Genomic DNA, 23,679 nt, shown 5'->3' with positions numbered 1-23,679 from the left:
TAACCTGAAACGACAAGACTATGAGAAGACCAGCTGCAACACCAACAAATAATAAAAAAAAGTTTTGCAAGGCAGAGTTTCGTAGCAAAAGTTAGGCCTTAAGGCAGATTTTTGTAAAATTCCAACTGAGGAAAAAAAAATTGTCTTAATGCAAAACTCTACCTTATGCCTTATGCCTGAAGGCAAAACTCTGCCGTAAGGAGAGTTTGTCTTATGCCTGAAGGCAAAACTCTGTCTGATAAGGTTGAGTTTGCGGTCAAACTCTGCCTGATAAGGTTGAATTTGCGGTCAAACTCTGCCTGATAAGGGAGAGTTTGCGGTCAAACTCTGCCTGATAAGGGAGAGTTTTCAGTCAAACTCGGCCTGATCGGGTAGAGTTTGAGGCAAATTCTGCCTTAAGGTAAACTTTGAAACTCTACCGTATGAATCCAAACTCTACCTTGCGATTTTATTTTATTTTAATTTTTGACTGATCGGGAGTTCGAACCAAGAACCAAAGGGTTTTTAGTGAAGGGAAAAAATTAAAAACCACCAATTTGAGGAGCAAAAATTAAAGACCGCCCCGAATAACGGAAATCGTGCAAATTGCCCAAATTCCTTCTGAAATGCCCATTCCAAAATTTTGAACTCAAAAGTGCTAATTAAGGGTAAGAAGAATTTTCGGGACGGTACCATACTCCTTGGGGCCAAGATTCAATTCTAATAAGTTAAGATCAGACATCAATAACATACCTAGTGAAATTTCATAAAGTGAGGTCTGGAAGGGTAGAGTGTATGCATACCTTACTTATACTTTTAGGAGAAGTTGTTTCCGGCAGACCCTCAACACAAGACAAGCAATTCAAAGCAGTATAAAATATTAATACAAAATACTATAAAAAGCATGATAAGCTGTTTGAAACAAAGGAACCGTAACTACCACAAATTGACACGATGATCGAATCAAAGAGGTAACTTAGTCTCATTCAAACAGAAGTAACCATTAGCAACAAAAGCACCAGTGGTCTAGTGGTAGAATAGTATCCTGCCACGGTACAGACCCGGGTTCGATTCCCGGCTGGTGCAGGCTTGTTTTTTCGTCGCAATTTCAACATAACCGGATAGCTTGCAGCACACATTTAGGTGGAAAGTCCATACTACAAATTTTGTCGCAACATATTTTCTTGAAACTAAGTAAACGGTTCACAATGCTGTCTACCACTTTTTGCCTTGTAAAATCCCCTTTCTTTTCATCGAAATTACTATCATTACCTGCATTTTTTTTTTCATTGCATAGGGGGTAAGGGAGGGGATTACAATGTGGGGATTAGAACCCTCACTAACAAAGTGAAAGTTCAAGGTAGCCAACCAACCGAGCTACTAGATCCCTACTCATTACGTACATGAAAACCAGAAAGAATCTCTTTTACTATATTAACTTTTTCAGGTAGGGGAGAGGATTACAATGTGGGGATTAGAACCCTTACTAACAAAGTGAAAGTTCAAGGTAGCCAACTAATCGAGCTACTAGATCCCTAATCACTACGTACATGAAAACCAGAAAGATCGTTTTTACTATCTTAGCTTTTTCATGTGAAAGGAACATCTTTAACAAACGGAAACATACAGAAGACATTTTTTATATCAACTCCACACGCCTTATTCTTCCCCCATGTTTGCATAATAAGAGAAGAGAAAGCAAAAATTATCCTAGGCCCTAAGGGGAAATGTTGTCAATGAACATACCATTAGGCCAACTTCGAGTCTCCGATAGAGGATTACTGAAAAATCTACTTTTCGCTCATCAACCTTAAAGCTGATTCTACATTTGGAAAGATGAACTGCCATGTATTGATAATGTAAAGCTCATCGCCTATTAATGCTTATGCTTATTATAGGTGGTTACCTACAGTTGGCTTAAAAGTAGTACTCTGGTTACTTTTTACAACTTCAACACTTCTAACAATCATCCAAGAAACCCTCCAGATCCGCTGAATTTCGGACTAATTGAGCTTTAAGTACCGAGTAAAACTTTGGTTTCTATAACTCCACTCCATGTGGTTAGTTCATTGATGGCTTATATAATTACCCCTGATCATAACGCATCATTTGGTACGAGGTACGTAAAAGGGGTTGCGGTGAACTTTCCTTTAACATTTTAAGAATGCCGTTTGCTGCAGAAACGACAATATTTGGGCTCTAGATCAAGTTAGGTGCCTGAAATAAAACGTTTAACTATGTAGGCACTGATTCCATTCGAAATACTGAAAAGTATCGATATCTGTTGCATCAAAAACATCTTTACACAGACCCACAAGTCACAAGATTCTTACACTGAGGAATTGGCAGCAGAATTTTGAGTAAAAACAGCATCATCTTCTGCACACAAAATCAGTACACATCCCAGTTTTCAATGCTAATTACCTAGTGAGATAGTATACCACCAAAAAGAGGACCACAAATGAGGCTACAAGTGTAAACATTCTTCGGCTTGATTTGGTCTCGAATACCTGAAAAGACAAGGAAACAATTTAGATTCAGCACACCCATCAAGGCTAAGGCGGAACGGGAATAAAGGTCGTACAATATTACATACCATCTTAAATTTATCCATTGTTCCAGATAAAACTCCCCTTGAAGAATCCATATCATTACCCTGAACAGCGAAACAAGAAAAGCTTAAACAAATGTTCAGTAATACAACCAACGTAAAAGCATGACATAAGTTACACATTCGAAGAGTGCTGACCATTCTGTCCAGCATTCTATTATGAGTGTCCACTTCCTCATGTATATCACCTGATAACTGTTGGATATAAAGCTTCATCAGAACAAATCCAAAAATCTTCAAAGGTTCAAGATGCTCATTCAACAACACAGCTATGTCACTTGATGCACACACATTCAGTTTATGATTTAGAAGGGAAAGAAACTTAGAAAAGCTCAAACACTTAAGTTGCAACTAAAAGAGAAAGCAGTTTTCCCAACCTAATGAAAGACCTCCAAGTTAAATATACATGACAATAACTCAGATGAAAAACTTATAAGAACTCAAACACTTAACATAAATCTTCTCTTTGAGGAAGATGGTTTCTATTTTACCCCATCAGAGATCAAACAGATAGGCTCCATCTACTACTTCTTAAGAAAAAGATTCCCCAATGGAGCCTCAATCACCCCTTTTTTTATGACAAGGGAACCACAGCCGCTACCCTTTTGGGTGCGGACAGGGTAAACCCCATTCCTGTGTAATAGCCCGCAAACCACACGGGAAAAATAACCTGCATTAGGCAAGCCATCTGCGACGAGCTCGACCTAGAAGGCAAATACCCTACTTTCGTAGGTAGGGGGTTTCGAACCTGAGACCTCCATTATGAAAGCCCCATGCTCAACCAACTGAGCCACCCTCATCACCCTTTAAGAGTGGTCTATAATTCAAAGTGGACAACCAAAATGACGGTGCTTTTATACTTGGCCAGTAAACATAGAAAAATAAAACTTGAACTGGATAAAACTAATAGCTTCTAAATGTGCAGGACTTACTCTTTTCAGCAGAAGAACTCTATCTTGCAGCCCGTCCATTGCTTTCTCATTCTCTTGCTCATCAATTTCATGTGAAGCATATGATGATGAAGCCCTTATACCACCTTCCTCAATACCATCAAATAGTGCTGCTCTGTTGCTACGTTCCCTAAATTCAAGGATTGTTAAGCAATTATAGGAAGAGATAGGTGCAAATAAGAATGTTACTTTACAATTACACGAACAAAAAAGCAGCCCTGGTTATGACATCACCCCCCCCCCCCCCCCCAGTAGGTTAGCATGGATAAGGCTAGAAAAAAAGTTGTCACTTAATTTTTATTTTTTGGGGGGTCTCTACTTGCCACTTCAAATTTCCCCGGCCATGTCAAATGTTAGAGTCTATGGCTGTGACCGAAATGATGAAGTTCACCATCAAACTTAGATCAAGCATATCGCCCCCATATTTACACCTCATACCACAAAAAGGAGGAAACACACATGGGTCATACATGTTCAATACACAAACAGGAAATCGGTCATAATATTTTCTTTTGAACAGTAAAAGCACAAATTTTAGTCATAAATATTACAGCAACTTAAAGTTCGTATCCATCCTACTAAATCTGAAGGCTTTAAGAAACAAAGGATTTAACAATTGAAGTTGGGAGAAAGATAGTCAGCACTACTAAAGCATTGCTAGTACCCGAATAAGATAAAATCAACTCTATGCCACCTAATTACACATTTTGAGGCTATTTTTGAGGCCTAAATACTGGTGAGATAATATATATATTTGCGGGTAGTCCTGCGAATGGAGTCGTCTTTAGGAATGGGCTTTGGTAGATAGCACTTTACCTCCTAAAATGGGACTTCCCAGCATGAGGATTAGTCGGGCCCCAAAGTGGATACCGGACACCGGGTCTGGGAAACCATATATATATCTTTGCGAATAGTAGTGTCCATATAGTACATAAATTAGTGTTTAATAGTAATGACTCAGTTAGAATGAATTGTGAAAGAGAATTCACAAGATTCTTAAAACCTACTTCAACAAAACACAGGAAATCTTCTTTGAAACGAGAAAAAAAAAAAAGATGAGTGTAAAACACATCATTATGTCCTAAAAAGTATCAAACCGGGTAATTGCAGCCCACTGGTCATGCGTGTCAAATATTGGTTCGCGATGAGATTAAATTCAGCTACATGGTCAATGAGGATTCGTATAGCCAACCCCAACTTGCTTGGGATTGAGATATAGTTGTTGTTGTTGTTAAAGTTAATATCAAAAACCACGTTACATGGAGAAATGCATCCTACTATCATGTGAATATTCTGATTACCACAATATCAATCAACTAACTATTACCTCAATCCTAAACTAGTTGAGTCAATGATATCATATATGAATCCTCTGTATCTAGACCCGCCCTAAGCAGGCCCATTTACCAAAAGTATTATGGTAATCCCAAAAAGTAAGAGATAATGGTCAATTGAACTATCACTTTTTCGCGAGTTTCACACCCCTTCCCTTTTCCTACCTGAACTATCACTGGTTGAGTAGATGGTGATAGTTCATGTAGAAAAAGGAAACAACGGACAGTTAACCTAGTCAGCTTCAAGGTGTGTTCTAATACAAAAATGATAATAGTTCAGGTAGGAGAAGGGAACAGCCGATAGTTAGGGTATGAAACTCGCGAAAAAGGGATACTTCAGGTGTGTTAAGTTACATAGAGTCTGTTTGGATGGGCTTAAAACTTATGCCTTATAAGCATAAGCCATAAGTTCGGAAGCCTAACTTACAGCTTTTGGCTTATTTTTGTTATTTTGACTTTAAAATAAGTGTTTAAAAACACTTTTTTATCTTACCCAAACACTACAGAAGTGTTCTAAAGCTATTTTAGCTAAAAAGCACGTAAAACAAGCCAATCCAAACAAGCTCATAATCCTATCTCGATGTAAGAAAGGGTACCAAATGATTAAATCTATGCTACTAACATGATTAATGTAATAAATCAGATGATCAGGCTTAAAAATCATTAATTAAGAGAAGAAGAAAAAAAGAACCTTCGAGAATTCATGGCTAGTGATGTGGAAATTTTGTTGTGGTGGATCGCAAGACGAAAACCTGTAGCCTAAAATTGCAAAAATAGATCAATATATTTAGCCCCATAAAGTATAAATATATAATAATATCCTAATTGTCAAAGTATAACAACCCTATGGGTACAGATGTGACAAATCAAACACAATTAGATAATAAAATGGGTTTAAATCGTACAGTAAAATTATAGAGAAACGAAGAATTTCAGATCTACCGGAAATGTACACTGTATTTTCTTGAACGGTGAATATATGAGTACTGTATAAACTCCTTTTGCTTGCTGAGGGGAAGATTACGAAGGACAAATGGGTTTTTAAAGTATAATAAGTTGCCAGTTTTAAAAATACTTTATCCCTTTCATTTACCCCCTGTTTGGATGATCTTTCCCATGTTGGTTTTCATTTTTCTTAAATAAAATTATATTATATGGCATTGTAAATCCGTTTTAATTTTGTTGTTATATAATAATGAAATAACTCAATTTTTGTAATTACACATTTGGTGATTTTTGCGTGGTTATTTATTTCATCTCTCTATTATATCCATTCACCCACGCTTCCATCATACCCCAAATCCACCCACCCCACTCTCCGCCACTCACCCCACCCCCACGCTATCACCCATCACCACCCACCTACTACCACTCATCACCCCGCCACCGCTCACCCTCTACCCACCACCAACTTATTTTTTTAAGTTTCTATTTTATCCTCTAACTTAATTTTATTATATGTAATAACTAATTTGTAATTAAGGGTTAAGGATATCTTAGTAAACTTACATGTTATTATAGAATACCATACAATCAAATCAAACTATAAAAATGTTATTAAACCACAACAAGCAATACAATTTATTCAAACACTATATTTATTAATGCAGTACAATACTATATGATAATGTCCATGATGAAACCATGGGTAACGATCATACAAACAGGGTTTATATATAGGGTGAGTTGGGTTATACCTTCGTCCCAAATTAAGTGTCTTAGTTTGACTGGACACAAAGTTTAAAAAGTAAAAAGAAAATTTTGAATCTTGTGGTCCTAAATTAAATACTTCTGTCATGTATTAGAATGTCCTTTGAATATTGTGGTTTTAAACTTGTCATATAAGATGTTTTAATTATCAACTTACTAAATATAGAAAGAGGGAATTTTTTTGGGGCATGACAAAAAAGAAAGTAAGACACTTAAATTGGGATGAAGGGAGTATTTTTCAATTTCTCATGTTCGGTTTATCAAAATTTTAAAAAAGTTTGTTCCCTATGAAAACAAGTTCCTAAAAATGAGGAAATTGACTTTTCTAGTGGAAGTAGGAAAAACCAATTCTACAAGTAGCATTCCATATTGATCGATCCTCCAACATACCTCATCTTCACCCCAACCCCCGTTGACCCCAACCCCACCCCCTCGGACCCCTATTTCCACCCTCACCTCCCATAGTATTTGTGTTGTGTATATTATATACAAATATATTTTTAGGACGATATTTGCTTACACACCGAAAACAAGAAAATAAATAACAAACCCACTTGTTTTTCTGGAAACATTTTCCTTCATACTGAATACACCCGTAGTGTCTTCTTTTTTTATTTCTAACTCGGTGTGTACTTGAATTAGCTCTCTAACAAGACTTTTCTTTGCATCTTCAAAGTTTAAACTCGATACCTCTGATTTCTTTGAATCTTCGAAGTTTAAACTCGATATCTCTGATTATAGGTAGAGAGATCTCATCCATCCGATCACAATCTTATTAATTATACTAGACGAGTAACTTATCCGGTAATAACAAGGAAAATAGTTTGTATTCTTTAAGATAGAAAGAATAGAGTGATATCAAGTCATTTATAAAGAACACATGCTAACTGTTTCATATAATATTCATATCCATTTGAGAGCAAAACTCGTATTCATGGATATTATGTGGTTATCAAATGATACATTAATTGATACATTCTTTACATCAATTAGAGATGCACTCTTCAATTAGAGATGCACTCTCCCTAGCGCTCCCTCTCTCCATATATATAATTTACATATTTATGACTGGTGATGCATTCACTATACTGAACATAGTCGTCGTCTTCTTTGATAAAAATATCGACACTTGTGGACATCATGAAGTGATGATCAGATGTTGATACTCTAACAATGTTAATTAGAGCACATGCATACCGCCATATCAGGACGACATATGATACACCTACATCATGAAGAAAAATATAAGGGATAAACACAAATGCACAAGCTGATCAAATAAAAAGGAAACCAAAAGGGATAAATCGAAGTGTACAAGCTGCTCAAATAAATTATGTCAAGCGTGGCGTACGGTATTCCAAAGAAATCAAAAAACAACATTAAAGTCGCAAAGTTCCAAAGAAATAAAATAACAATATTAAGAGTGTCTATTACAGTCAAGTAAAGTTTGAAGAAATGCAGCATATACATTTGAGATTAAAAATATTGTCCTTTGTACCAAATACACCCTAAATGAAAAAATGTGATTGGTAAAAATTTATATATATATATATATATATATATAACACCAACCCAACTTATTTGAAATTAAGGTGTAATCATTATTGCGCAAGTTGACTTTTTCTTTGGTCGATTTTTCGTCAAAACATTTGAGTATCAAAGTTTATTGTAAAGTTTTTTGTAAAGTTTTTTGTTTTATACAAAGAGATACAGTTATTAATAATTACTTTAGTCCTCTCATATTTTTTCTGTCTAAATTGAGTTATCAATTGTATGAATTTTGATCAAAGCAACTCTTTAGTAGAGTTCTCTATACTTAAATTATAGGCCTTCCATGTGATACCACATTTATGTTACTTCTTGTGTTTCAACTTTTTGTCTTAGTTTAACTCAAATGGAGTTTAAGAAAAATAAAAAACCTTTCAATCTTGTCGTCTTAAACTAAATATGCATGTAATATATAGGGTAAAATTCGTCGACACCAAGTGGACGTATCAAAGGATGGCACGTGGCGATGGTGACATGTCAGATTTGAGTCAGCAAGCAAGAGGCTCCGAGAAAGCATAACGACGCTCCGGAGGAGTAACTTGACAACCGCTACTAGAGACAGAAATTACAAATGGTCTGGAGAAGCATGTCAACTCACCGGTCAAACGTCATTTAATGTGCAACCGTTACAAGAAATCCCAAGTCTCCTCCGGTTTTAAATGTGCATTATTGCCCTTCATTGTCATTCATTGTCATAGCATTAAATCCCTTTATTACCTTTTATTACTTTTGGCATTAATATTGGTAATGAAGAGGGCATGATTTGTGGATCATGCACCCCATAGCTAGTCTAGTATAAATAGAGGTACTCATTTTATTGTAAGGGATCTGAAACAGTATACAGAAATACAACTTACTCATATCATTTTTAGCATTCTCTTGTTCTTGCTCAGTTTATTGAAGTTTTAGTAGCACACTGCCCGGAGACTCTAGCTCAACGTTTCTCTAAAACCCAGGCTATTACTTTGATTATTTTTTAATTATATTTCAATAATCTTACTTGTTACTACTAATTTATTTCATAAGTTTGGTGACATAGATCCACATGTCCTTGACCTCGCGTACAAATTCAACTGTACTGATTTTCCGTGTAAACATGTAACGTACCAAAATGCCATTTGAATCTTGTTATTTTAAATATAACATGTAGCTAGGATGTTGAGAGTATTTGTATTTTTTTGCCTCCTGCTAATGTTAGCAAGGAAATGAACAAGAAGAATGGGATTCTAGAGTATCTTTAACTGAAAATAGAGTTATATGCTACTGTGAAAATGTTCTTGTATATAATATACATATACTGATAGCTCTTCTTTTTTATTGTCTTTACCATGGGTAATCAGTGAATTTTTTTCGAAATGGTGTTAGATATGCAGACGGTAAGCATCTCCGGCTTCTACCGAAAGGTTGTGGATTCGAGTCATCAAGGGAGCAAAAGGGAGAGCTCCTGGGGGGAGGGATTAAAAAAAATGACACCAGGCCATGCAAAAAGAAAGAAAGTTTCAAGTATCTTGATCTGTTATACAAGGAAATGGGGAGATTGACAATGATGTCACACATCATATTGGTGTAGGGTGGATGAAATGGAGGCTCGCATCAGGAGTCTTATGTAACAAGAAGGTTCCACCAAAACTTAAAGGCAAGTTCTACAAAGTGGTGGTTAGACCAACTATATTATATGGGGTGAAGTGTTGGCTAGTTAAGAACTCTCACGTTCAGAAGTTGAAAGTAGCGGAAATGAGGATGCTGTGATGGATGTGTGGGCATACTGGGAGAGATAGAATTAGAAATGACGATATCCGGGAAAAAGTGAGGTGGCCTCGATGGAGGACAAGATACGGGAAGCGAGACTGAGGTGGTGATGTGCCGTGAATTTCGGCACATTTTATGTCTTTTTCACTAGAAGTGTTGCTTGGTTTTAAGTGTTTTTACATCGTTTCTTATGTTATTTTGGTGTTTTGTAGGGTTGGTTGACTAAGGTACGGAAATGATAAGAAATGACGAAAAACGGACAACTTGGAGCAAAAGGACGGTCCGAAACTCGAGTTACGGACCGTAACGTGATCCGTACCTAGAGAGAAAGATCCAGATACGTGTCGCTATAAAGGACGGTCTGTAACTCATGTTACGGGCCGTAACGTGTACCGTAATCTGAAGGAAATTTCCAGTAAGAAGCCTAAGTAGTGTCACATGTTACGCCCAGAAGGACGGTCCATAACACAGGTTACGGGGCGTAACGCATTGGCCACTGAACACTGAAGCCATGATCCGCTGGAAGATACGGACCGTAACCTGTGTTACGGTCCGTCGCAAGAAGCCGTAACGGTTGACCTATATCAAGCTGACAAAGGACGGAACCGAATGACGGACCGTAACCTGTGTTACGGTCCGTAACGATGCCGCGAAAGGGTGTTTTTGTCCAGAACTTTGGCGCGATTTTAGCCCTATATATACTTAAAGTTAGGTTTTTAACATTTATTCTGATCTTTTGGAGCATTAACTTTAAGCCTTGGATATTTGTGAAGTGGTTGGAGCATTTAAAGCACCAACTTCACCCTCATTCCACATTGTATTAGCATTGTAAGTATATTATGTTAACTTTTAAGCTTTCTTTGTTAACCAAAATGATGAGTAGCTAATTTTAATTCTAAGGTTGTGGACCCCATGACGGGTATTATGTGAATGGGTTTCTACTATTGATATATGCATAATAGTTGTTGGTATTTATTTTATCTTTGTGCGTTAGCGTTGGGTAATGATTGCAAACATTAGCCTAAGCCATTATACTAACTTTTCTTGGGAAAGAAATTTAGTATTGGTAAGATTGAATAACAATGACTCGGGGCGTTAACCCTCGTTTAATAGACTAACTTAGGAATAAGAACAAGTCTAATAAACATTATTGGTCGCTCTTAGAGTTCAACTCTTTTACATTTGGAAAAATCATAAAGAGGGAATACAGTCTAACGGTTGGGAAACATTAGGAAGTCCTTAAGAGATCAAGTGCATACTCTTAGAACAACCATTAGAAGTATATCACATTGAAACCTGAAGCATAATATCTAATCAAAGTGGGGAACACAACCTTAGTCTCTCTCTCTCGCATTAAGTACAATTCAAGTCAAAGTATTCAATTACATTACACAACAAATATTTCAAACTATTCGGAATAGGATTAAAGCCTTTAAAGACTAGCATCGCATACAATTAGTACCCTTTTCTCTCCATATTCCCTATGGGATTCGACCCCAACCTTGTTTGGGTTATTATATTTGACAATGACCATTTTACGACACTCATAGGTGTAATTTGAGCGTATCAGGTGGTTCGGATGTATGAAGAGGATATGCACGGATATCCCAATGATGAGGTGTGAGAGGTTGGCTATGGATTATTTCAGAAGAGGTAGAGGTAGGCCGAAGAAGTGTTGAGGACAGATGATTAGATAGGACATGGCGTAGTCGAGGATATGACTATAGATAGTAGGCTGTGGAGGACAAAGATTAGAGTAGAATGTCAGTAGGTAGTTGAGCATTGTCCCGCTTATCTTTTGATACTAGTAGTCGTAGTATTACTCTAGTTGTTTCTTGTCCTTCGATTTCTACTACTATTTGTTGTTTCTTGTTCTTTGACTATCATATTACTTTGTTGTTCCAGCTCTTGTTTGTGATTGTTACTACTCTATCATACTTTTATAGTACGTTGCCATGGATTATTCATTATTTATTTTTTATCCTATTTTGAATTGCTTGTCCTTATGAGAAGAGACTGACCCAAGTTACAGTTTAAGCAACTGGTAATCGGACCCTAAAGGGAGAATAATTGTTCTAAGGAATCAAAGATGATGTCGTGGGTTGGCAATACTGCAACATTCAAGGACGAATGTTCCTAAGGGGGGAAGGATGTTACACCCCGGGAAATTTCGTGCTGCCAAGGTCGTAGACAGCTTAGTATGGGCCTGATGAAGAGTAAAGTTATGCGAGGATCAAGGATAAAGGTTATATTATAAGAGTGTAATAATATGTATATATGATATGTGGAGACCATATGGGGTGAATCGGTTCATATGTCACTTGACGAAAAACCCTCGTTACTGTAAGCTAAGTGGGGCCCACACGTCGGGAGTTTTATAAAGGACATATGAAGAGATATATGAGGAGTAAATGGGAAGTTGAGCAAGTCCTAAGAAGGACCCTTAAGCCAAATATGGGCATAAGCCCTCCAAAAGGATGATTTAAGGAAACATTTTTGGATGATCTGACTTGGAGGGGCCAAAACGACATTATAAGTTTGGAATTTGGAAAAACACCAAAAATGAAAGTTGTATATAATTGAATTAGATTTCCAACCATAGGTTGTGGGCCCTCATGTCATATCGGAATCAAGAGTTATGACCTTTTTACTGAATGAACGCGCAGTCAGAAAAATTAAGGCTGTGCGAATGCGCCCAAAGGGGGAGCGAACGCGCTGAAGGAATTTTAAGTCGGTCCAGGAAGAACCTGGACCGCTATTTAAAAGGGGAGACCCCTTCATTTTCGTCCCAAACCACCCCAAACTCTCTCTAACCTTCCAGAATATTCCCCAACTTTCCATCATCAACTTTTTTAGCCCGAACCCAGGTATAATTCCCAAATCTCGATCCAGACGGCGTATAGTTGCGACTACAAAATTGTGTATTGAGGCGTTGTGGCTTAAGCTAAAGTTGGAAGAGTGAATATATAGCAATACTACCAAGAGAAAGGTACAGATCTTTTCCTATTTATGTTAATACCGGCTTATTTACGAAGACAGTGTGGTTAAATAATTGTATAACGGGTTGATTAGTTATGGAAGTTGGAAAACAGCGTGTGGGCTGTTCTATGGAATACTTTGGAGTTGGAAATGATGCTATTGATATTGGTATTGTTATTGTTGTTGTTGGTTGTTGAATTGAGAATTCGGGCTAGGCATATAAACAGGGGAGATGTTGCCCGATTTTTGGCAGAATATAGAATAGTTTGATTTGAAAACTTGGAACAATTGTGGGATGATGAGTTTAACGTTAGTATAACTCCTTTTAAATGTAGACTTGCGCGCTCGGGCGAATAAGCGTTGCTAATAGGAGACCGATCAGGTATGTTAAGGCTCGTCCCTTTCTTTCAAAGGCATGATTCCTATGCTACAATTTCATAAATGTTTCCATATCCTCCCTGTTTTCAAAAGTTAGAAGTTTATGATTCCAAGGCATGATTCATTTCCCGATAACCCGTAAATGTTTTCCAAAATGTCCGTATTTTTCCAAAACAGAGGTTTGTGATTTTGTAAGCTCTTATGACAACAATGATGGACATGTTTTTATCATGATGACAATGATGCCAAAGATGAGAATATTACTATGATGACTGTGATCAGAACGATTTCATGTTTAAAGGTTCCAAGCTTATGGTTTCAATGTGAATATGAGAATGTTGAGCTAATTCTTGATTTCTCAATTTTATTCATGGATGATGACTATTTTTAAAGATTCCAAAGTATATGAATTGACGTCCTATGAGATTTATGATCTTATTCTATGTTTTCTCTTAATGTTATTCTTCATTGATAGTCTTACCTTATAATAATTGTTCTTTCAAGGTGAGACAAAGCGTTGATGATTATTCCATAATATAATCGGAGGTTACCAACCTTACGTCACTCCGATAGATACATGACTTTCTTTGGGCTCTCATGCATGTTGCTTATATGATATATGTATATGCTATATGTATACGCATATGGGGAATATGGGGGAAAAGGTTGTGGCGCTATAGACGCGTGACCACCTAATCAGTTGGCGTAATATGATATCATCCCGGACGCGGGAGTAGGACCTCTCCTCAGCGGCAGTCGGTACGCTCCATTGATCCGAAGTTGCACCCTTTTTTTGGTATGATACTCTGTTATGTACATATATGGGTATGGCAGGGCCTTGTCCTTTCCTTTCTACAGTATGTATTCTATCGAGGTCTGTAGACAGTGATATGTAGCCATGATGTTATGCAACCTCGTCAGTGCTCATTTTTGTTGTACAGTATATATGTAGCGGCCAAATCGGCTTGCGCTGTTACTCTCAGTATTTATGTCTATATGTATGTGTTGGCCGTGAGTTCCTAGTACAGCGTCTCTTATGTTGATTGTTCGGGAGATAGTATAGCTCAATTACAGATTATGTATGGGCCCAGGATAGTCAGTGAGAAGTAAATGCAGGCACCGGAGTGCTTGACCAGCAATGGTCGGGTACTTGTCATGGCTCATCGGTTTGGGTCGTGACAAAAGTGGTATTAGAGCAGTTCGTCCTAGGGATTGTCTACAGACCGTGTCCGGTAGAGTCCTGTTTATGGGTGTGAAGCCGGCCACACTTATAAACAGGAGACTGCAGGGCATTTAGGAATCATTGACCTTTCCTTCTATCTTAGATCGTGCGATAGAGCCAGAATCTAAGGAAGATTGCTTCTGACCTCTTTTCCTGTAGGTAGGCGCAGATTGACGAAAAGATGAAGATATCAACTTCGGGCAGTGGGGGTGCTAAGAAGGCCCCTAGATCAGAACTCAAGAAAGGTTAAGGGTGAAAGTAGCGAAGGTATACTAATGGGCTGATAGAAGAAAGATGAGAGCATCTAAGAATAAAGTAACTGGAAACCTTCAACCACGGGGGTACCCAAGATACGTTAACGAGTTGGCGGTAGGAAACCGATCAATCACCGAGATAAGAATAAGGATGATGGGGTGACACATATGACTAGAAAATTAATGACATGAGGCAAGAATTCCTGTAAAGACTGAGAGATTCGATTATAAAGGAAATAGAGTGTAATGTAAGGAACGTGCATAGAGGACATCCGGGCCGTGACATCAGAAAGACAGATGAAGGCTTGATGAACGAGGATAGAGAGAGTGTACGTTGTAAGAATTCCGTGCTAAGAGCAAGAAGTAGCAGGACACTCGGAAAACTTGGATGCACAGCTGCAACACAAACGCGTAGTTAAGAAAAATTATAAACAAGTGAGTTAAACGGGCGAAAGGACTAGTAATGGATGGAAGGGTATGGAAATATTGACAAAAGAATGATGATATAGACATAAATGGAAGAAGAACTCAGGGTAAGAAGTTTTAGATATGTAATAAGCAAAGTCGGGAAGAAAGACGAGGAGTAAGGTATAATTGAAGACTTGATAAAGGATGTGGTAAATCTCGATGTCCCCATTAACTTGCGGGTCCGGAAAACCGTTAGTCATAAAGACAGAGGTGTGGAAAGATGGGAAAGAAGGCATTGGAATTGGATTTAACCTTTATAAGTGTTCCGATTGGATACAAGATTGTAACTAGCAAAAAGATAGATAAGTCAGCCCATACGAGGAAGAAACTCTGACCTTAAGGAGATCGTGAAGAGCGGCAGATAATTATCAAAGACGATAGATGCTCGAAGGCTATTGGTGTAAAAGGACATCCTTAAAAAGGGGGGGGGAGAGCATATTAGGCTTGAAAGGAATTATGACGTTCTTAAGCTCTAGAAGAAGAAATTTATCAGCTTAAGGCCAAGCTCGGGGCGTATTGACATATCAAAAAGGCATAAAAAAGGCGTAGACACAAATAGAAAATAAGTGATGCCATGAGGCAGCCATAGGAAGGAAGTATAGAAAACAACTCAAGTGAGTACTTCACGCCAATATGAACTACGATATTTCTAGACCATGATTTGAATCCCTCGCATCGGGAGAAATTGCGTCGTCCCTAAGTATGCAGTGATATACCTTAAAGGGTAATAAAAAGAGCAAGAAAGGTTTCCAAGTTAAATTCACCAAGGGTGATAGAGAGAATGACGAACTCAAAGGACACTTGGGATGACAACGACTATTGTAACAAAAGCAACAAAGATTGGTAGTTTGGTAATTTTCCGAAGAAAGGAAGAACGCTGCTCTTATGAATGGAAATAAAGGAGAGCTGTACCACCGGATATTAGAAAACATCTCACGGATCACTAAGTATCCTGAACATGAGAGCATATACTAGGGAATTATATGAACCATCAACGTAGAGTTATGTCTAATTACAATTGCACGAAAGTTACACCGGAAAGCCAACAGGGAATAATGACTGACGAAGTGATCGCCGGTACAAGGGAATCGAAGACAAATATATTTACATTACAAGAGAGTCGTAATGGAATAAGAATTGTTGTAGCCCTATGCTTCTGGGTTGTATTGCGAGATTTGAGGGAAGGAGGTTAAAGAAACAGTTGTGGCAGGAGCTCAAAAATGTGGCGAGCTACAAATTTAGTTGAACTCGGATTATGAGTTTGCCATAAGTGCAACTGTACTGCGAAGGATAACAAATGGCGAAGAAACATTATGTACATACGTATTTTAGGTATTGATATAGCTGGTCTTGGAAAGGAACTGGGGAAAATAGCTTAAGGGACAGAACCATTATACTCACTAGCGACAAAGTCATATTGGATAAACATTTGGAATGTAAGGATAAGAGAGATGACGACAAGGATGTAAGGATCAGAGAGCCTGACTAATGAACTACAAACAATCGGTATAGTGTATATCTAAGATCAACAGGTATAAAAAAAAAGTCCGAGACAGCACCGAAGGAATAAACACAAAAAAGGGCGCCCTATATGAGAAAGGTAGTTGGTCACCAACAAGGAAACAAGGAGCGAGAAAAAACAATACTTATAGGACGATGAATAGTTACGGCATGGCAAGTCAAGGCTACAATAATGGAGACAAAGCGAGAGCGAGATACTAGTTAAATTCCGATCATGTACATGAGGGAAAATAAGTGAAAGAAGTTGACTAAAGGCAATAAAATAGTTAAGGAAGAATGAGAAGAGACTGACCCAAGTTACAGTTTAAGCAACTGGTAATCGGACCCTAAAGGGAGAATAACTGTTCTAAGGAATCAAAGATGATGTCGTGGGTTGGCAATACTGCAACATTCGAGGACGAATGTTCCTAAGGGGAGAAGGATGTTACACCCTGGAAAATTTCGCGCTGCCAAGGTCGTAGACGGCTTAGTATGGGCCTGATGAAGAGTAAAGTTATGCGAGGATTAAGGAGAAAGGTTATATTATAAGAGTGTAATAATATGTATATATGATATGTGGAGACCATATGGGGTGAATCGGTCCATATGTCACTTGACGAAAAGCCCTCGTTACTGTAAGTTAAGTGGGGCCCACACGTCGGGAGTTTTATAAAGGACATATGAAGAGATATATGAGGATTACATGGGAAGTTAAGCAAGTCCTAAGAAGGACCCTTAAGCCAAATATGGGCATAAGCCCTCCAAAAGGACGATTTAAGGAAACATTTTTGGATGATCTGACTTGGAGTGGCCAAAACGACATTATAAGTTTGGAATTTGGAAAAACACCAAAAATTAAAGTTGTATATAATTGAATTAGATTTCCAACCATAGGTCGTGGGCCTTCATGTCATATCGAGATCAAGAGTTATGACCTTTTTACTGAATGAACGCGCAGTCAGAAAATTAAGGCTGCGCGAACGCGCTGAAGGAATTTTAAGTCGGTCCAGGCAGAACCTGGACCGCTATTTAAAGGGGGAGACCCCCTCATTTTCGTTCCAAACCACCCCAAACTCTCTCTAACCTTCCAGAATATTCCCCAACTTTCCATCATCAACTTTTTTAGCCCGAACCCAGGTATAATTCCCAAATCCCGGTCCAGACGGCGTATAGTTGCGACTACAAAATTGTGTATTAAGGTGTTGTGGCTTAAGTTAAATGTGGAGGAGTGAATATATAGCAATAATACCAAGATAAAGGCATGGATCTTTTCCTATTTATGTTAATACCGGCTTATTTACGAAGACAGCGTGGTTAAATAATTGTATAACAGGTTGATTAGTTATGGAAGTTGGAAAATAGCGTGTGGGCTATTCTATGGAATACTTCGGAGTTGGAAATGATGCTATTGATATTGGTATTGTTATTGTTGTTGTTAGTTGTTGAATTGAGAATTCGGGCTAGGCATATAAACAGGGGAAATGTTGCCCGATTTTTGGCAGAATATAGAATAGTTTGATTTGAAAACTTGGAACAAGTGTGTGATGATGAGTCTAACGTTAGTATAACTCCTTTTAAATGTAGACTTGCGCGCTCGGGCGAATAAGCGTTGCTAATAGGAGACCGATCATGTATGTTAAGGCTCGTCCCTTTCTTTCAAAGGCATGATTCCTATGCTACAATTTTATAAATGTTTCCATATCCTCCCTGTTTTCAAAAGTTAGAAGTTTATGATTCCAAGGCATGATTCCTTTCCTGATAACCCGTAAATGTTTTCCAAAATGTCCGTATTTTTTCAAAAACAGAGGTTTGTGATTTTGTAAGCTCTTATGACAACAATGATGGACATGTTTTTATCATGATGACAATGATGCCAAAGATGAGAATATTAAAATGATGACTGTGATCAGAACGATTTCATGTTTAAAGGTTCCAAGCTTATGGTTTCAATGTGAATATGAGAATGTTGAGCTAATTCTTGATTTCTCAATTTTATTCATGGATGATGACTATTTTTAAAGATTCCAAAGTATATGAATTGACGCCCTATGAGATTTATGATCTTATGCTATGTTTTCTCTTAATGTTATTCTTCATTGATAGTCTCACCTTATAATAATTGTTCTTTCAAGGTGAGACAAAGCGTTGATGATTATTCCATAATATGATCGGAGGTTACCGACCTTACGTCACTCCAATAGATACATGACTTTCTTTGGGCTCTCATGCATGCTGCTTATATGATATATGTATATGCTATATGTATACGTATATGGGAAATATGGGGAAAAAGGTTGTGGCGCTATAGACGCATGATCACCTTATCAGGTGGCGTAATATGATATCATCCCGGACGCAGGACATATGTGGTTAAATGGATCGGGCCGACGTTCCTCGGCATATTTTCTGTATATATGAACAAGAAATGTTTTTCAAAGAAAGCTAAGCATGCATGGCATCCGCCCTAAGAGGCACTCATATGTACAGGTTACCCTTTTATCTTACGATATGCTCTTGATTTCCATTCTGTGATTACTTAGGCTATGCATCCCTTACTATGTTATTATTCATGCCTTACATACTCGGTACATTACTCGTACTGAAGTCCCTTCTTGTGGACGCTGCGTTCATGCCCGCAGGATCAGATAGCCAACCCGACGATTCACAGCAGTAGGACCTCCCCTCAGCGGCAGTCAGTACGCTCCATTGATCCGGAGCTGCACCCTTTTTTTGGTATGATACTCTGTTATGTACATATATGAGTATGGCAGGGCCTTGTCCTGTCCTTTCTACAGTCTGTATTCTATAGAGGTCTGTAGACAGTGATATGTAGCCATGATGTTATGCAGCCTCGTCAGCGCTCATTTTTGTTGTACAGTATATATGTAGCGGCCAAATCGACTTGCGTTGTTACTCTCAGTATTTATGTCTATATGTATGTGTTGGTCGTGAGTTCCCGGTACAATGTCTTTTATGTTGATTGTTTGGGAGACAGTATAGCTCAGTTACGGATTATGTATGGGCCCAGGATAGTCAGTGAGAAGTAAATGCAGGCACCGGAGTGCTTGACCAGCAATGGTCGGGTACTTGTCACGGCTCATCGGTTTGGGTCGTGACATTGTAGTTGTACTCTAATAAGTCCACTGAACTCTACCACATAGAGAGTGAATATACAAACACCCCAAAACAGTAAGTTTTGTTTGGGGAAACTTGATGAATCCTCCAAAGTCATGGAAAGGAGAGTATGCAAAGTCATCGGGTTCATCTTCTATTTTTAAAATTTAAAAATTCTAACTGTGTAATTACATTTGTCCAGCCAAACAATACATTTACAATTACATTGTAATTACGTTATGACAAACATGTCATATTTAATAGGCTTAATGCATACGCGGCCCCCTAAACTTGCCCCTTTTTCCCATTTTGGCACCTCAACTAAGTGTTGTCCTTATTGAACCCCTAAACTCGTCCTCAAGTGTATCTATCAAACACAATCCGACTTACATAGTATTTCATCTCAATGTAACATGCTAATATATAGTCTAATTTAATTATGCTATCTTTTAGTTAAGATTAACCGCAATTGAGAGGGGAAAAAAGAGTAACTATTAATTAAGCTATCAGTGGAAGAGCAGAATCGACACATCCATGACCTAAAGAATAGCTTAGCACACGTCTAAAATATTACTCCACCTTCATTTTTCCAATTTAATTTCCGCTTCTAATAAAAATCAGATTTAAGGGGTTTAATAGACACACTCGAGGACGAGTTCAGGGGTTTAATAGGAACAACACTTAGTTAAAGTGCCAAAACGGAAAAAAGAGGCAAATTTAGAGGGCCGCATGTGTATTAACCATATTTAATAAAATCTAATGAAATTTTAGTAATTACTATACTGTTTACTTACTACCAAAGTAATTATATCCATTCCAACTCCAAAAGTATTCATCACACTTTTTCTCGCTTATTTTTTTTAATTAAATAAATAGAACCAGTGAATCAGTCTACTATGGAAAAACGCCTAATTGGGTTTCAATGCAAACCGGTTTTTATCATCATTAAGGGCATGTTATGTGCTACTACGTTGGCTGATTGAGGCAAAACGGATACTTGCGATTTTTCAGAACGGTTTGTTTAAGGAAACTTGCATAAATATACCCTTCGACCATCTAATTTATCAAATATGGCCAAAGCATACACTATCAATACACTTCGACTATATGGATAATGTATAAATATGTATATTATACGTATAGGTATGTATAGTGTTTGTGTGTATATATATATATACTAGTTATGTGAGGTCCGGGCTCAAGATATAAAAATAGATATTTTAATTAAAGAAATATAATTTGTGTTAGTACAAGTGTACAACAACAACAACAACCATATACCCATTGTAGTCCCACAAGTGGGTAATTACGTTAGTAGTAATTAAATTTCATATAAGTATATTTTCAATATACGAAAACAAAATTTTCATTACACTCCTTTAATATTTTAACTTCCATTTTGATGAAATTATTTACTTCAAATCAAATGTGGAGCCAGAATTTGACATTTATAAGTTATGTATCCTAATTTTCTGAAGTTATTTAGTTCTAAATAAATAATCTATACATAGTTAATGAAGTTTTAAGACAAATACATGGAGCTATTCCTCCCTTAATTAGGGATTAGGGGTTCGAACATGGATATGGAAAAAATCTTTGGAGGGAGTGCTTCCCCCGAATGGGCGCGATACAGTGCGAATTATCTGGGGGCAATTCGCAGAATTGCCCTTCTTTTGGGTGGTCTTTAAATTTTGCCCCTCATATTTGAAATCTTTAAGTTTTGCCCTTCGGTTAAACCCCATGGGTTCCAGGTTCGAACCCCCACACAGTCAAAATTTTTAAAAAAATTCGCAAGGCAGAGTTTAAATTCGTTATGCCCCCACCGGCATACACTTATGAAGGAATTACCAAAGTTATGCTGGACCCGGCATACTTATGCCTTATGAGCAGACTTGGCATAAGTATGTCGGGTCCGGCATAACTTTGGTAATTCCTTCACAAGTTTATGTTGGATCCGGCATAAAAGTTTGCCCATTAAAAGTATGCCCCCAACAACACAGACTTGTTAAGGAATTACCAAACTTATGTCGGTCCCGGCATACTTATGCCTTATGGGCAGACTTGGCATAAGTATGCCGGGTCCGACATAACTTTGATAATTCTTTCACAAGTTTATACCTGGTCGGGTATAAAAGTTTGTCCATTAAAAGTATACTCCCACCGGATAAGGGTACCTAGGAAGAATTTCATTGTCCTCCTTCTAATATTATTACAGAACTAAAAGGCTTCATGGTAAAAACTTTGTGCGTGGCCTCTTCCACTCATCGTCATGCAAATGCTGTCAACAATTATCATAGTGTTAATACTCATGAAAAACTAGGCTTAGATATAATGGAACAAAATCACGATAACTACTCTTTTCTAACACTACCCCATAATATATTAACAAGAGCAGTTATAATATATCTAATATAGGAAATGTAGCAAAGAAAGTCTTTAGGCAACATTGACACAAAAACCACTTGAATTTTAATAAAGCATTTTGATGTCACTAAAAATCTGTAAAAAGTTGACATGAGATCTCAAAGTTATGCCGGACCCGGCATAAACTTATGAAGGAATTACCAAAGTTATGCCGGACTCGGCATACTTATGCCAAGTCTGCCCATAAGGCATGAGTATGTCGGGTCCGACATAACTTTGATAATTCCTTCATAAGTTTATGCCGGGTCCGGCATACACGCGACCCAAACCTTGACTTGCAGTTTTTTTTTTTAATTTATGTTTGAGCGGGGGTTCGAACTCAGAACCTCATGATTTCTGCGTGAACGCTCAGTGTTGCAATGCGAAGGGCAAAAATTAAAGACCAGCAGTATGAGGGGCATAATTTAAAGACCACAAATATGAGGGGCAAAATTTAAAGACCACCCCAAAAGAAGGGCAATCCGCGCAAAAAAATGATTATCTGGATTAATTGGGCTCAAATGCGGATATCGAGCACTAAACAGAAAACCAAAGAACATGAAAAATGAGGTAGGAGGTTCGATAGCTTTTGAAAAGTAGATCTTAAAAACAAAAATAAATAAATTTGACTTAAATAAATAAGATTAGGACCTAAAAGTAATTAATTAAAATTTTTTTAAAAAAATTGGAAATTCTTGTGAGGACTACAAAAGTACCTAAATTTGCCCTTATATATAGTAGTAATATATATATATATAAACTACGTGACCGGATGATATTTGTTTATAATTTTCCCCGTCTTGCTACGTGGGCTTTAGTTCTATTATTTGGAATTTTAATCGGTGGACTTAAGCCCAAAAGAAGTTAGATAGTTCAAGCCCATTAGCTCCACATTTAAAAACCATTTTTTTGCGCGGATTATCCTTCTTTTGGGGTGGTCTTTAATTTTCATCCCTAAAATTGTTGGTGTTAAAGTTTTGCCCTTCACTTGAAAAGGTGGTCGAAAATACCCTAAGTTTCTGAGTTCGAACCTCCACTAATTCAGAAAAAATAAATTTCGCAAGACAAGACTTTGCAAAATGATCTGTTTTATGCGACAGACTTTGCCTTAAGAAATAACTAAAAGTCTGCCCCATTCCTTAAGGCATAGACTTTCTGCCCATTCCTTAAGGTACAAACTTTGTCTTATAAGACAAACTTTTAGTTATGCCTTAAGAAAAAATTCTGTTTTATGGGACAGACTTTTAGTTATAACTTAAAGACAAAGTCTTAAGGCAAAGTGTGCTGCATAAAACTTTTTTACAAAGCTTATGAATATTTCTTATTTTTATGACTAAGCCGGGATTCGAACCCAGAACCTTAGGATATTTTAGGCGAATGACAAATATTAAATACGAGCAATTTGAGGGGCCAAAAACTAAAGACCACCCTAACGAAGGACAATCGTGCAAATTGCCCTTTAAAACAGCAACACGACACG

General features: G+C 37.5%; 1 protein-coding gene and 1 non-coding gene across 7 annotated transcripts; one reads left to right on the top strand and one right to left on the bottom strand.

Annotated features, from left to right (window-relative positions):
* Positions 1–994: 994 nt before the first annotated feature.
* On the top strand, positions 995–1,065 carry TRNAG-GCC (transfer RNA glycine (anticodon GCC)). Its single transcript has one exon. It is a non-coding gene; the product is annotated as a tRNA-Gly (tRNA).
* A 1,164-nt stretch (positions 1,066–2,229) lies between these two features.
* Positions 2,230–5,972, bottom strand: LOC132610648 (bet1-like SNARE 1-1). Of its 6 annotated transcripts, none has more exons than XM_060324970.1 (6): positions 5,817–5,972; positions 5,566–5,633; positions 3,523–3,661; positions 2,729–2,785; positions 2,576–2,635; positions 2,230–2,489 (listed from the first exon to the last, which is right to left on the bottom strand). In XM_060324970.1, the coding sequence occupies exons 2-6, from the start codon at positions 5,577–5,579 to the stop codon at positions 2,400–2,402; spliced, it is 360 nt and encodes a 119-aa protein (XP_060180953.1). In that variant the 5' UTR covers positions 5,580–5,633; positions 5,817–5,972; the 3' UTR covers positions 2,230–2,399. The 6 variants fall into 6 exon arrangements, with proteins under 6 accessions (XP_060180953.1, XP_060180949.1, XP_060180955.1 ...); XM_060324966.1 differs by having other exon boundaries at positions 3,523–3,670; positions 5,817–5,970; XM_060324972.1 differs by having other exon boundaries at positions 5,828–5,967.
* Between the last annotated feature and the right edge of the window lie 17,707 nt (positions 5,973–23,679).

Source organism: Lycium barbarum, chromosome 9 (genome assembly GCF_019175385.1).
Source record: "Lycium barbarum isolate Lr01 chromosome 9, ASM1917538v2, whole genome shotgun sequence".
NCBI lineage: Eukaryota > Viridiplantae > Streptophyta > Magnoliopsida > Solanales > Solanaceae > Lycium > Lycium barbarum.
Note: the sequence above shows the minus strand (reverse complement) of the source record. Positions and strands in the feature narration are given on the sequence as shown.

What these genes read in the sequence shown, in the direction of transcription:
- LOC132610648 (XM_060324966.1), bottom strand. An exon ending in GAGTTCTTCTGCTGAAAAGA is followed by an intron (nt 2,786 to 3,522) that starts GTAAGTCCTGCA and finishes TATATCCAACAG; the next exon opens with TTATCAGGTGATATACATGA. An exon ending in CAATGGATAAATTTAAGATG is followed by an intron (nt 2,490 to 2,575) that starts GTATGTAATATT and finishes TTGTCTTTTCAG; the next exon opens with GTATTCGAGACCAAATCAAG.